The sequence below is a fragment of the Barbus barbus genome, assembly GCF_936440315.1.
Source record: "Barbus barbus genome assembly, chromosome: 2".
Taxonomy (NCBI): domain Eukaryota; kingdom Metazoa; phylum Chordata; class Actinopteri; order Cypriniformes; family Cyprinidae; genus Barbus; species Barbus barbus.
The window spans coordinates 42,391,830-42,406,788 of NC_136730.1; the positions used below are offsets into that span (position 1 = coordinate 42,391,830).

Below are 14,959 nucleotides of genomic sequence, written 5' to 3' on the forward strand. Positions count from 1 at the left end.
TGGGACTAGCTTAAGCGTTGTCTGTGAAACCGGGGTATATATAATTTCATAATTACTTCTATTGTCTTTGAAATATGGTTATTGTGTACTGATAAGCATTTATAATACCCTAAAAATACTTTAATGTAATTTCTATAGAAGCTTGTATGTCATGCATTTTAAGGATGAAATTGCAATTTAGTACATTTAAAATGTATTAACTTTAAACGCAATATTGGATAACACAAAATGTACTTTAAAGTAACACTTTTAATTTGACATTACAACAGAGTGCAGTGTTTATAAGTGTTCTTAAAGGCACAGTTCACCCAAAAACATTGTGACATCATTTTATTTACCCTCAAGTTGCCAAAAAGTTGACGGTAGCCATTGACTTCCATAGTACCATCAACTGTGACCAACATTCTTCAAAATATCTTCTTTTGTGTTCAACTGAAAAAAGACTCATGCAGGTTGGGAACAAGTGGAGGTGAGTAAATGGGTGAACTGTATCTTTAAGTATACTCTTTTATTATATTATTAATATTATACAACCTGCAAGTACAGTTTTTAAAAATTGAAGTACACCACAAGTGCATTCGATACAATTAGGCACACTTCTTTTTCACATGCGTGTGGACAATACACTAATAGCAAAAGAGCTCTCTGAGTAAAGGTGCTGGAGGTTTGTGTTGAAAGAAGACTTGCTTTGGGTCGTGGTGGATGGTGCTTTGGTAGAAGAGCATAGGAACAGCTTCTTGAGCCGTGCCGTAACTCCACGCCTGCTGCCGTTCTGAAGGCAAGCGCTACCTAGAAGACACAGCGTGAGTGTCACCACAGCAACCAGGGTCGAGCGGAGCATGCTGGCATGAGTTCATGATGCAAAGGAGGCATGGGTGTGTATTTTCGTGCAGATCCAGGATCAGTTTTTAGCGTTGTCTGTGAAGTCTGATAGAATGACTTGATGACTTGTTCTGTTTTTTTGTGCTGAGTGAAGGATATTTTCTAACCCCCAAAACCTCTACCTAACCATGACATACATCTTTCTAGATTTTCATAAAGACTTGATTTACTTGGTTTATTAAGTCGGTTCCCTCATGAGTAAACTTTGCTGATTCTCACAACGCAGGTGATTTTTAGGTTTTAGTGTCGTTGTGGGGACATTTGATCCCTGCAGTGAAAGCAAAACGTGTCCCATCCCCACAATGAACCGGTTCACTGACCTTAAATATGTTTATTAATAAAATCACTTATCTATGAAACTTCAACTTTTAGAACATTTTTATTACTGTTTTTAATGTTAAATACATGTGAAGAATGAATCATTTTTTTTTTTAAGAGTAGGTTTTTTTCAAATTTCACATTAATTATCTTTATTTATGCAATATAATTTTAACATTTTAACATTACAGCTTTATTCTCAACATATTACGACTCAAATCTTGTATTGCAATGACTTTATTCTTGTCATTTTGACCTTATTCTCAAAATCCTACAACTTTATTCTTAAAATACTATGATTTGAATCATCACGATGCATTGACCTCATTCTCAAAATATTACAACTTTATTCTCAAAATATTACGACTTTATTCTCAAAATATTACAGCTTTATTCTCAACATATTACGACTCAAATCTTGTATTGCAATGACTTTATTCTTTTCATTTTGACCTTATTCTCAAAATCTTACAACTTTATTCTTAAAATACTATGATTTGAATCATCACGATGCATTGACCTCATTCTCAAAATATTACAACTTTATTCTCAAAATATTACGACTTTATTCTCAAAATATTACGACTTTATTCTCAAAATATTACGACTTTATTCTCAAAATATTACAACTTTATTCTCAAAATATTACGACTTTATTCTCAAAATATTACGACTTTATTCTCAAAATATTACAGCTTTATTCTCAAAATATTACAACTTTATTCTTAAAATATTACAGCTTTATTCTCAAAATATTACGACTTTATTCTCAAAATATTACGACTTTATTCTCAAAATATTACGACTTTATTCTCAAAATATTACAGCTTTATTCTCAAAATATTACGACTTTATTCTCAAAATATTACGACTTTATTCTCAAAATATTACGACTTTAATCTCAAAATATTACGACTTTATTCTCAAAATATATTACGACTTTTTTCTCAAAATATTACGACTTTATTCTCAAAATATTACAGCTTTATTCTCAATTATTCTCAAATATTACGACTTTATTCTCAAAATATTACGACTTTATTCTCAAAATATTACGACTTTATTCTCAAAATATTACGACTTTATTCTCAAAATATTACAGCTTTATTCTCAAAATATTACGACTTTATTCTCAAAATATTACGACTTTATTCTCAAAATATTACAACTTTATTCTCAAAATATTACAACTTTATTCTCAAAATATTACGACTTTAATCTCATGATGCTATGACTTTATTCTCATAATGTTTACTTTATTCTTAAAATATTATGACTTTAATCTCACTTTAATCTATATTAAAGATTAATATGACTTTAATCTTCAATCTCTTTAATCTCATAATCGTGGCACTAAAATGCTGTTGTATGTCTCCGCCACGGAATAAAAAATAATTAAAAAAGGCAATTGTGACTTTTTATCTTGCAATTCTGGCTTGTTTCTCACAGTTGTGAGTTTATGTATTGCAATTCTGAATTTTTTTCTCAGAATTAATAACTGGGAATTGGAGAGGAAAAAAGTCAGTTACGATTCTGACATTTTCTTCAAATTATTCTTACTACTTGCAATTGTTATAAAGTCAGAATTGTGATATAAACTTGCAATCCTAGAAAAATGTCAAAACTGAGAGTTTATATCTTGCTATTCTGACTTCTTATAACACAATTGCGAGTTTATATCACGTAATTCTGATTTTATAACTTGCAGCTGCAGAAATGCGAAGTGAAAACATGCAACTGGAAGAAAAAGTCGCAATTACCTTTTATTTAAATTCAGTACAATAACTATTAACAAAACAGTAATTCAAAAAGTATCTCAAGGTAAACTATCTGTATTCTTACATGGCATGTTTTCTCCTGAAAGACTAAACACACTTATTGTTGCACTACCGATAATGAGTGTGGCCTTCGCTTCAACACACGTACGCTTATGTAGCAAGACTGAATTTCCTGTGGGGAGCTGCTGAGGTGATCTCGAGGGCCACAGATGAGGTCAATGCAGCCGCTTCTTCATTCAGCATCATGAGGGCTAAACACTCGGTGCTTAATCAGTATGGCAACAGCCATTTACAGTGTTTGTAACAGTAAATGAGATCTGGGTAGTAAACATAGCAAATATGAAATAAAGTCAAACCACATGGTTACCTTGTTCTTTCAGTCTTTTATTACATTATATTTGCACTTCTTGAAATGTATAAATCCTTATCTTGCCATCCATTTAACAATTGCAAATAAATATTTTGATAGTTCTGAATATTTTCATGGCCTTGCAGTACTAGTCAAAAGTTTGGACTAATAAGCTTGACATTTTTATTTTCTTTGAAAAATCTAAATATTTGTGCTGAAATGCTTAAAAATAGTTTTGTAGATGTTTTATAGCTTTGTACTAATTTTTTTTTTTGTAACACTTTATTTTAGGGTCTCTTAACTAGTTGCTAATTAGCATGCATATTAATAGAATATTAGCCATTTATTAATAGTAATTAATCACATATTAATGCCTTATTCTACATGACCTTATTCTACATCCCTAATCCTACCCAACACCTAAATTTAACAACTACCTTACTAACTATTAATAAGCAGCAAATTAAGAGTTTATTGAGGGAAAAGTCGTAGTTAATAGTTAATAAGTGTTCTAAAGTGTTGCCGTTTTTATCTAAATGCTTATGCTTAAATATTTAAAATAATTTTGCAAACGATGTTTTGTAGATTTGTATTAATTGTTTAAAAAAGTAAAATAATTTTAGTTTTTTTTTAAGTTTGGACAATTATTTTTTTTTTATTAAAAAAATATCTAAACATTTATACTTAAATGCTTGAAAATGGTTTTGTAAACAATGTTTTGTAGCTTTGCATTCATTTCTTAAAAAATAAATAAATAAATATATATATATATAAATAATTTTACATTTGTTGAAATGTAAAGGTAATAAAGAAGTGTCCAAAACACACAAACTGCTTATAATAACCCTGTGTAGCAAAGCTGTAATCTCTAGACAAATTGTGACAGTTTTCAAGAAGATGAAATATAAGATGGCTTTGATTGGTTTTAATGGGTTTTTTGGTCCATTCTTTTGACTGGTGGAGTACCTCAAACTACTTGGTGACTATTATCGGAGCTGACTTATGAACAGAAGTTATTTCAAAGAAAGACCTTGATACTCAGCAAGAGAAGAAGTGATGGAATATATGCCTTTCTGAGGAGAAAGAGGCTCTTCTGGCAGATGCGATGAGACGCTTGACAAGTAATTGAGATCATTTGTCTGGGTGGTAACAGCAGTAAGCCATGGTACTTTAACTAGAGAGTTCAGTCTAATTTAAAGACCCACCCAAAAACAGCTATTTTACACGATACCACACTGCATTGTGCTCCAACTATGAGATATATACAGTGGTGTTGTCCTGATGCATGATCATATAGGATTCAGCATGAACATAATAAATGAAATGATGTGTCAGGTCTCATTCATAACGTCCTGGGATTTTTTTCTTGACTATTGATATATGCATTGATTCAAATGAGTCAAGGTGGAATTATTAAACATGCCATGCAGGGAAAATGACCAAAATGCACCAGAGGCGTCCCATAAGTTTAGTTAGCTAACATACATTCAAGTATAACATGACACAAGTATTCATCTTTAAATCAATGTTAAAGTGAGATTATTAATAAACAAGGATGCTTCATGCCTGATATCATTCCATCAATGCAAGAACAAGGCGAGTCGGTCATGATGCATTTTTGCCATTCTGCAGGAAAATTCTTGCTGAGATCAACACAACTCTGATATGCGCAGTGGGTGACAGTGGGCTCGTATATCTATCAACCGTGAGATTTATATCTATCCTATAACATACCATTTCACATATAAATCCTGAAGAGTCTCTGGAGTGCAACAAAAGTTTCAGCGCATGAATAACACGGAAAACACAGTATGAGCAACATGTCTGTGAGGGTCATTCCTATAACTCCTACGTCCACAGTTGTGGCATTTATAAACATTAAAGTTCAAATGATTACAATTTTTATTGTATGCAGTTAAAAAGAACATACAATAACAGTCAAATCTTTGGAATAATTCAGATTTCGTAATGTTTTTGAAAGACGTCTCTCATTCCCACAAAGGCTGCATTTATTTGATGAAAAATAGAGTAAAAACAGTAACATTGTGAAAATAAAAATATTGTTTTCTATTTAAATATATTTTTAAATTTAATCAATATCAGTCTTTAGAGTGGCATTATCCTTAAGAAATCATTCTAATATGCTGATTTCTTGCTCGTTAATTATAACAGTTCTTAGTATTATCATTGTTAAATTTATTTTGCTGCTTATTAAATACTATGATGTCAGGGTTATTTTAAACAAATATTTTGTAGTATTATAAATGCCTTTATTTTTGATTAATTACTACTCGCTGAATAATAGTATAATTATTTTCTACAAATCCTACTTACCTCAAACTTTTGAGCGGTAGTGTATTTCGGTTTCAACAAAGTATAAAGCAGCATAACTGTTTTTAACATTGATAACATTTAGAAATATTTATTGTGCAGCAAATCGGCATATTATACTGATTTCTGAAGGATCTTGTGACACTGAAGACTGGAGTAATGAAGCTGAAAATTCAGATTTGAGCACAGGAATAAATTATATCTTACAATAAATTACAACAGAAAAAAATATTACTGTTTTTTTTCTTGTACAATTTTCTACTTTTTTTTTTTTTTTTGGGATATTTGATGGTCCCAAACTTTTCACTGGTAGTTTATGTGACACATTAAAGAGCACTGGATTTTCAACTGAATTATTAATAAATAAAATGGTCAAGGAAGAATAAAAAAAAAAAGAGAGACTAACATCAAATTTGAGCACAAACATACATATGTAAAGCACGGGACATATGCTGTTTTGCTTTTACTCCAATAATCTTTGTTTTAATTTAGTTAACGTTATTAGAATAAATTAAAAACTCAATATGCCTTGTGAAAAAGTCTTGAATTATATAACGCTACATCAATTTTCTAGAAATATAGCACATTTGTGTGGTTCAGTATATGATGAGGTCTGGATAGTTTCATTGTTTCAACATTTTCCTCGGAGTCCAGTATGATTTTACAACTCATTTTATGACTTCCACCCGTCACATTTTCTCTGTTTCTCCACATATATAATGCATACGCGCCTCAGCTCGGACAAGTGCGCTTTTATGAGCCGGACACTTCACCGCTTTCTGTCCCTTCGAGAGTCAATGCCTCACTACTCTCCAGTCAGCTTCTAGACACGACCACCTGCTTGTGCCGTCAAAAACGCCGCCTGAGAAACGAAGAAAAAACAGCCCATTGCCCAAAGAGACCACAACTCAAGAAGGACAAGCACGCTTTCTAGAGCTACAGATGAAATAAGGCACCCAAGAGCTGCATTAGACACTGCTTAAATCAGTTTTAATACGGATATTGACAAGGTCAAAGTGTTAGAGACAATGCAAGCTCACACAAACAGAGATATGAATGATATTATCTGTCTTGAAGGTGTATTACTTGCTATAAATGGCTTCTGAAATGTAAAACGAAGTGGACTACACAGAAAGCATTACTTAGGTTCAAACCTGCACACTATAGTGCTTATTTATGACCAAAAGCTTCACATTGGTTCACTCAGAATTCAAATGGTTGAGGTATATTTTGGGTTTAGTACAGGTTAAGCTCAATTAACCACAAATTATAATTATTATAGTGTTATTTTTTTGCCCAATCTCTCTTCAAATTTAGCACATTTTTGAGAATTTGATGTCTTTCTTTTAGGATTCATAGGCCTTTGGGTACACTATGTAAAGAACATATTATAAAATGACCGATTTACAGTTGTGAAAATGCAAATGTTCAACTTTTTATGATAATTATTGACCTAGAGAGGCAAAGTTGATCAGAATGAGAAGATCTATCGTATGATCTATATATATATATATATATATATAGTGTATAAGTGAATATTATGAAGATTGTATTGCAATCTGAGGTCATTTACTATAGAAATACTGTTTTAGAGGCCATTTTCAATGTTATAGCGCCACCTATGGTCCAATCCATATGAAACTTTGCATGCTTGTTAAGAGTCATCTGACACAGGTTTAGTAAAGTTTCGAGTTTTCGTTTAGGTTTTATAGGCTTCTGTGTATATTTGGCCACACCCCTTTTTTAATGACCCCGTTACAGCTAACCAAAGGACAAAATTCTATATATTTTTTATATTTATAGATCTAGAGAGTCCAGAGAATATTACTACAGTGGTTTGATCGAGATTGAGCGAAAAATCAGAGACTAGTTCGCAAAAGTAGGTTTTTAACATAATTGAGAATATTTCATGAACGACTTGATTGTCAGCATTAGTTCCAGAGGCAAAGCTGTTCAGAATCAGGAGATCTATCAAATTTTATGGAGATCTAGTGTTTGTGTGAATATATGAACATGTTCTACAATTTGAGGTCATTTTCTATACAAATATTGTGTTTTTGAAGGCTTTTATTAACTGTTATAGCGCCACCTATGTTTGGGTATATGTGGCCACACCCCCTTATTAAATGAGCCCATTGTAGCTAAGCAAAGGACAAAATCCAGAGAATAGTACTACAGTGGTTTGATCGAGATTGAGCAAAAAACCAGAGACTAGTTCGCAAAAGTAGGTTTTTCACATATTTGCAAATATTTAATGAACGATTTGATTGACAGCAATGGTTCTTGAGGCAAAGTTGCTCATTATGTGGAGACCTATCAAATGATATGCATATAGCGTGGATGGGTGAAACACCACGTGATTACAGAGCCAAACAAATCTCTTTAGCGCCAACTAGTGGCCAATTTCTTTCAAAATTCTTACAGACCTTTAGGGTCATGGATCAAACATGCCCACCACGTTTCGTTCCGATCAGCCACCGTTAACCTGGTCTAATAGGTGCTCAAACTTCATTGGCCGATGGCAGCCATGTTTTTTTAGATGTCCTCATAGACACGTCTGGCACATGGGACAAAGACACTGCATACCAATTTTCAGGTCAAATGGACTAACGCTTGCGTAGTTATAGCCCTTTTTATGTTTTTTCCATCTTATAGCGCCACCAAGAGGCTTTACATTCCAGAGCTTCACAATTTTTTTTATTTGACCAAAGATTGAGCTCTTACATGTGTACCGAGTTTGGTGAAGATATCTCATTTTGTTCACGAGTTATAGCCTTTTTCATAAAATTGGCCCTCCGCTTTCAAATGTTTTGGTGCCCCATTGTGACAGTGAGTCGAAATTTCAACTTTTTTTGATAATTATTGATATTCACTGTCCAGAGAATTTTTCTGAACCGGTTTGGTTCAGATTGGCCGAAAAACCTAGGACTAGTTCGCAAAAGTAGGTTTTGGACATAGCTCAATTTTGCGTAAAAACCGTACCTCGCAGCGCAAATCTGATTTTTTCTGCCTTTGACCGCCTTGACCCAAGGATTTCTAAATTTTTTGAGTCTACGACAAGCGGTTTAGGAGCTATTAGCGATTTTGCATTTTTGTTCGCTGTAGTGCCACCCCATAGGCCGATTGGGAGAAGGCTGGACTACTACCATCTGACCAAGTTTCAGCTCTCTAGGCCTTACGGTTTGTTCTGCACGATCAGTTTTAGGGAATAATAATAATAATAAAAATCCTAACAGTTACAACAGGCTTTGTGCCTGAACCCCTAAATATATATTAAATAAAAAATTATACAGTAATATAAACGATATGTTGTACATCCTATTTTACCTGCAAACATACAGTATATACATACACATCAATAGAGCAAATCTCGGTTGTGTGATTGTTTATATCGTATATATAACTATATATTGGCCACCTCTGTATAAAGTTAAGACTCGACCACACCCTCCTAAAATGGCTTGTTTAAACACGCCCCCACATGTCTACGTCACGGTGTGGTAAGATTTGCCAAACACCGCCCAAACGTATAAGCAATGAAAGAGGGCAGAACTGTTATTCTGGCTGTAGTATTGTTGCTGCCGCCAGCGCCATGTCCTGGAGACGCTGTGTTTCGTTGTGAAAGCCAAAGTACTTTTTTGGGTTGCCAAAAGAGGACACAACTAGAAATCAGTGGTTAAGTTGTATTTACAACACTGTCCCAGAACAGTTCAACCCAAATATTAGAGTGTGTGCAGCGCATTTTATGGAGGACTGTTTCCTGAACCTGGGAGTATCCTACAATGCCAGCTGTGCACAAAGGCTGTTTCTATAAAGTGGGGAAATTCCAACTTTGCAAGGACAGTCTGGCGCTTCTGACTCTCAGCCTGCAAGTATGTTTTCTTATTTAAAGAATTTGCCACTGACGATTCAAACGCGAGTTTTGAGCTGTGTAGAGAAGCACTTGTTGTTTGTTGTTTCTCCGATCACGAATGCTGACATGGTAATGTTTACTTCTGTTGCATTGTGCCGCGTAAAAAGAGAGTATAAGTCATTATAATCAGTAATTATGTCCCCGCTGGATGCAACAAATGCCTCGTTTATAATGGGTTTTATTGTTTTCGCGCTGGGACATGGCATCACAATACGGTAGGGGGCATAACATTTCCGTCTCACGCTTGAGGTATTCGGCCAATCACAACACAAGCTAGCTAATCAGAGCACGCTTCGCTTCTCAGAACGATGAGCTTTGTAAAAATCGGCACGTTTCAGAAAGGCTGAGCATAGAGGAGCAACAATAATGTACAGTATGTGGAAAATAATGTGTTTTTTGAACCTTAAACCGCATAAACACATTGCATTACAGCAAATACACAAAATAATGTTCTTTTCTAGCAACGTCATATGACCCTCTTAAGCTGTATCTGTTCATATTATGTAATGGATTATTAGTTATCGTTAGTTAATGCATTAAGTCACAATTAATGCATTAACTAAAGGGACCTTATTGTAAAGTGGTCCCAAGTGATCCCTATTTTATTTTAAGCAACATTTATTTATAGTTTTAGAATGAGTTAACTATAATAACTCTGCCAGGTATACAGATGACCATAAAAGCACAATGTTTGCAGGACTCCTGAAACAAAGGCTTCTGAAGGCCAATGAAATGCTCAGCAGTCTATTTGATTGGTTTTGGCAGTGCTGATGTAAAAACACTTCCCTCCCATCACATCCACCTGTTGAACCTGACTGTTAGTAGTGGACAGCCTGTGCAGATGTGCTGTAATGAAGCACTCAGAAACACATCTGCTCCTGCTCAAAGATGGAGCTGAATACATTTCTACACATTTAGCAACACAAATGACATCAGACACCTTTAGCAGGTAATGGTGCAGAAAATGGCAAACGTGATCGTGATAGATGGTCAATGACAGTGTGAGTTAAGGTTCAATTTCAGTGCTTCAATTCAACCGGAACAAAAAGCATTTTATTTTTCTGTAATCTATTTAAAGGTGAAGTGTGTCATTTTTTTCTTATTTTACTTTAACCAATCTCTGTCTAATGTGCAGAATCAGCTATAAATTCAAGTTGATTTCCCCTACAAACTATAAAAACTGTTTCTCTGTGGCATGTTTGTTTGAGCACAACATAGAGCGCTGCAGTGATGATTAGTTAGCATCTCCCTGATTCCCTCATCATGATAATCTTCACTAATGAACACGATGTTTATGAATTTTGAAGCCTAAATACAATCACCAGAAGTAAAAAGCTATGTCATCACCTTTAAGCTTCTGATAACTCTTTCAGTCTTTACTGAAAATCATTTGTCCTGTAAGTTTGAGTTGGAATAGCTTGTAAAAGTGTGATGATAAAAATGACTAATGAGTATTTGACCTGTTTGATGCGATCCCCAACGACCTCTGCAGTCCCATTAGCCCCTTGTTATCCGTTTTCAAGACAAGCAAGAGCTTAAAAATATCACAAGGGATATTTTATATGGAAAGCCATTTCCACCAGAGAATGAAACAAATAAATAAGGTAATTGTGAATATTTATATTCTGACATTTTCTTTGAAATCTAAGTTTATTTCTTTGAAATTCTGTTATGAAAAAAAAGGTAATTCTGACTTTTCTTCTTAGAATTGCAAGATATAAACTCAGAATTCTGACATTTTCTTGCAATTTGCAAGAATTGAGAGTTTATAAGTATCTTGCAATTCAAATTGTGAGAATTGTGAGAAAAAATGTCAGAATTTTGCAATAAAATGTCACAATTAACCTTTTTTTTTATTTTATTTTTTTTTCATTTCGTGGCAGAAATGGCCTTCCATAATTTCATGTTGTAGAATAAAACATTTAAAAAATATCTTGAGAGTATGTTGACCACATACCCTTTTTCAGGCATTTAACCAAAAACCCATTTCTGAAAGTGCTAAAATACTTGTTTCCAGATTTGGCCTACAAAAACACATCTTCCCTGCAGCAGTGTATTATGGCATGAGTTTGGGATGGCGCTGCCTGTGTAACCAACCAATGGCAGACATCATTATTTTTGTGATTCCATTTGAAGTTGTTAATGCTGCAGAAATATACTTCTATTCAAGTGTAACATATTTAAGTAATAAATGCATATTTTCATGCTAATCATATAAGAGACTGAAGACTAAAAATATTTTTTTCAATCCTAATAACAGTAAAAGGTTCATGTGATGTGTACAAAGAGGACATTATTCTATAAGTAGACAGCTAACAGCTGGACTCATGCTTATATTACAAGGTCTCCTTGACATGTTGACTTAAAGAAGAGCATACAGAACATATAAGGCTAATCCTGAGTTTAGTCTGTTGCAGAATGAAGTGAGATTTAAAGGGACAGTTGATCCAAAAATAAAAATTCCATCATCATTTACTCACCCCCACATCATTCAAAAACAGTGTGCATTTCTTTCTTATATGATAAGACGGTATTTTAAGAAATGTATGTTTTTTATTGTTTGTTTTGTTGGTCCATACAATGAAAGGCAACGTTCACAAAAAAATGGTTTGGTTGCATAGATCTTCTGTTTTACATTTTTCTGTTTTAAAAATAGTGTAGAATTTACTTTGGAGCAATTTTCACTCAGAAACTGCAAGTAAATTCCACAAATAATTACAAAGAAACGGCAAGTAACACAATGAATTAAACATGGATATGTGAAGAAGAACGACTGAAATAGTATTTTCTTGTAAAATGCAGCTACTTTAATGATCTTCTAATGATGATCCTTACAGTGTAAATGACAAAAAGTTGTAATAACAGAAATGAGATATAATGACAGAATTCTCTTCAATTGACAATTGACTAATATCTACATGATATGTTTTCGAAATCCATTAGCATGCTTGTTAGATGGATCAGCAATATCCAGCTGTTCTGTTTTCTTATTTTGCACATGGTAATATTGTGGGGAAATAGCTGTCCCTTTTCACCTGCAATGGAACTAACTATTAATGTCAGCACCTATTTCAGAGGCGTTCTGTCTCTATTATTGGTCACTGCTGTGAGCCGTGTGTTTAGATGCTAATACAATCAAGCGTTAAGCCACGAGTATATTCTTTGTCTGCTTTTCAGCAAGAAACGTCGACGCGAGCTTCAACACCAACCAAACCTGACATCACAATTCCCATTAGCCACACATTGCTCGCTTGCCTTTTGGTTGAATCTGCTCGAGACAATCGGTTTGGACGTATTTCACTCTCTGAATGCATGGTTTGTGTTGTTGTTCTGCGTTTACATGTGGAATGAGAAAGCCATCAAATTGAGCATCAGCATTGGTTAGATCATCAGTACAGACCTACATGCCATATATTGTGTGCAATGAAGCAGAGTCTAAACTTTAAAAATTGGTTCTTAAAGTAAATCCACCAATATGAATGACTTTACCTCTCCACATTCATATTTGGGGTTTTTATGAAAGGCTTTTCAGATGAGAAAGTTGAAAGAGCAAACACTGATGAAGCACAGATGGCCAGAAGACACAAAGGACAGGTTTTTCTTCCCTCAGCATTATCCAGGACAAACAACAGCAGCGTTACTAGGAGAGAGTTGTGGCAAACAACCATGAAAAGGTCCTGAATTGCTTTCATTATTATTTGGTCAGAGACATGAAAAGGAGACATGAAACGAGGGCCTATTTTGAAAAATAATAACAAAGGCTTTTCATGCATATACAGAAAGCCAACACAAATGCATCCAGCTATGCCCAAGTCATTTCTGGTGATTCTGTTTGAAGAGTTCAGCGGGAAGATAGATATGATTTCTAAAGCAATTCTTAGCCATCATGTGCTTAGACAGAGGTGTTCTGACGCAGGCTATTCTGCTGTAATACAGAGCCACCGCAGAGTCTGACCGAGCACGGCTCTCTCTGCCATTACTCAGTCTGCTTTTCTCTGAGAGCTGTCTGAGAGACCGTCTAAAAGAGATGCTTTATTTTGTAATGGAACAAGCCTGGTGATGGACTAGCTACCCGCTGCTCTACAGAAAATGAGCCAAGCTAAGCTAAACTTGAATCTCCTCTTCAAAGAAAGAAGCTTGGTACATTTAAGTATCATTTTAGTTCAACACTAAAGTCTAAAACTTCGTGAATAGCTGTCTTTTAAGAGTTACAACTGACTTCAATTGATTTCAATGCAATAATAATAAATGACATTAAATTGCAATTACCATGCAATTAAACATCCAAAATTATTCAATTCAGTTCATATTTAAGTATTTACATAATTACTTTTTTTTTAAGTATGTGCAAAAGTGTTGTTATTTGTTTACACAAAGTTTGGGTAAATTTGCCTCTTTTTTTAAGCCATTTCGTCGATACTTTTCAGTAGGCTTACTGAAATAATTATGTTTATAATCAACATTTATCTTGCTTTGTTGTTGTAAAGTTTACGTATTAGGGATGTAGAATATGGTCTTGCAAAATATGTGCTTTATAAGCTCTAATAAACAGCCAATATGTTAATAATAAGCATGCTAATAAACAACTAGTTAATAGTGAGAATTGGTCCATATACTAAAGTGTTACCAAATATAAAATATGAATGTAAAGAATATAGATAGATAGTGTCATGAATCCGATCCATGGACTTCCATTCGCTCGCCACCAGAGGTCACTCCTCAATCACGTTGACCTTCACAGCACACAGACTGTTACATTTTACCCTGGACTGCATTTCCCATCATTCATTGCACTAAGTACACACAGCTGTCTCAATCACATGCTCACACCTGAGAATTATCACACAAACACACACCCTACATAAACCATGGACTTCCTTTCACAGATCACCGTGTATTGTTCTGTGTATAGCGCTCTCCTAGTGTTAGCTGCGTACGGAACCTGTTTATGGTTTTCTAGCCTGTGTTTCCTGGATTAACCCTTTGCCTTGCCGTTCGGACTCTGTTTGCACCTCGCTTGGACTATTTCTCGTGTACCTGGATTATCTCTCTGCCTTGCCCTGTTGGATATTGTTCGCCGATCAAAGACCCACGCTTGCCCTAGGATTACTCTGTGTCTAGCCCATGCCATACCTGTTTGCTGGTGTTTTGACCACGTCCCTGTTTAATAAAGCTTGCAAATGGATCCGCACATCTTTCGTCTCAATGCTGTTATGATTATTTTTGGATTGTGCTTTGGCTTACCATTACAACAAAATGCTAAATAAACAGTGTTGCACCTATTAGCAATTTAAAGCATGTCGAGTCACTGTAGTTTTATCTTCCAGCTCTTTATTTTAGACTTGTCCTGATTCATTAAAGAATATAATGTTTAAAGTGATATTTTGC

The 14,959-nt window shown here is 34.4% G+C and overlaps 1 protein-coding gene across 3 annotated transcripts in view; it reads right to left on the minus strand.

Annotated features, from left to right (window-relative positions):
- LOC306881979 (Kv channel-interacting protein 4-like) overlaps positions 1-14,959 on the minus strand; it is a gene marked incomplete at both ends in the record, with an annotated part of 175,098 nt that overhangs the window by 12,208 nt on the left and 147,931 nt on the right. The window contains one exon of one of the 3 annotated variants that reach the window (XM_079436382.1): positions 684-789. The exons of the other annotated variants lie outside the window; for them this stretch is intronic. Coding sequence (XP_079292508.1) covers positions 684-789 — 106 coding nt within the window. The remainder of the gene's footprint in view (positions 1-683; positions 790-14,959) is intronic. 3 annotated transcript variants of the gene reach the window in all.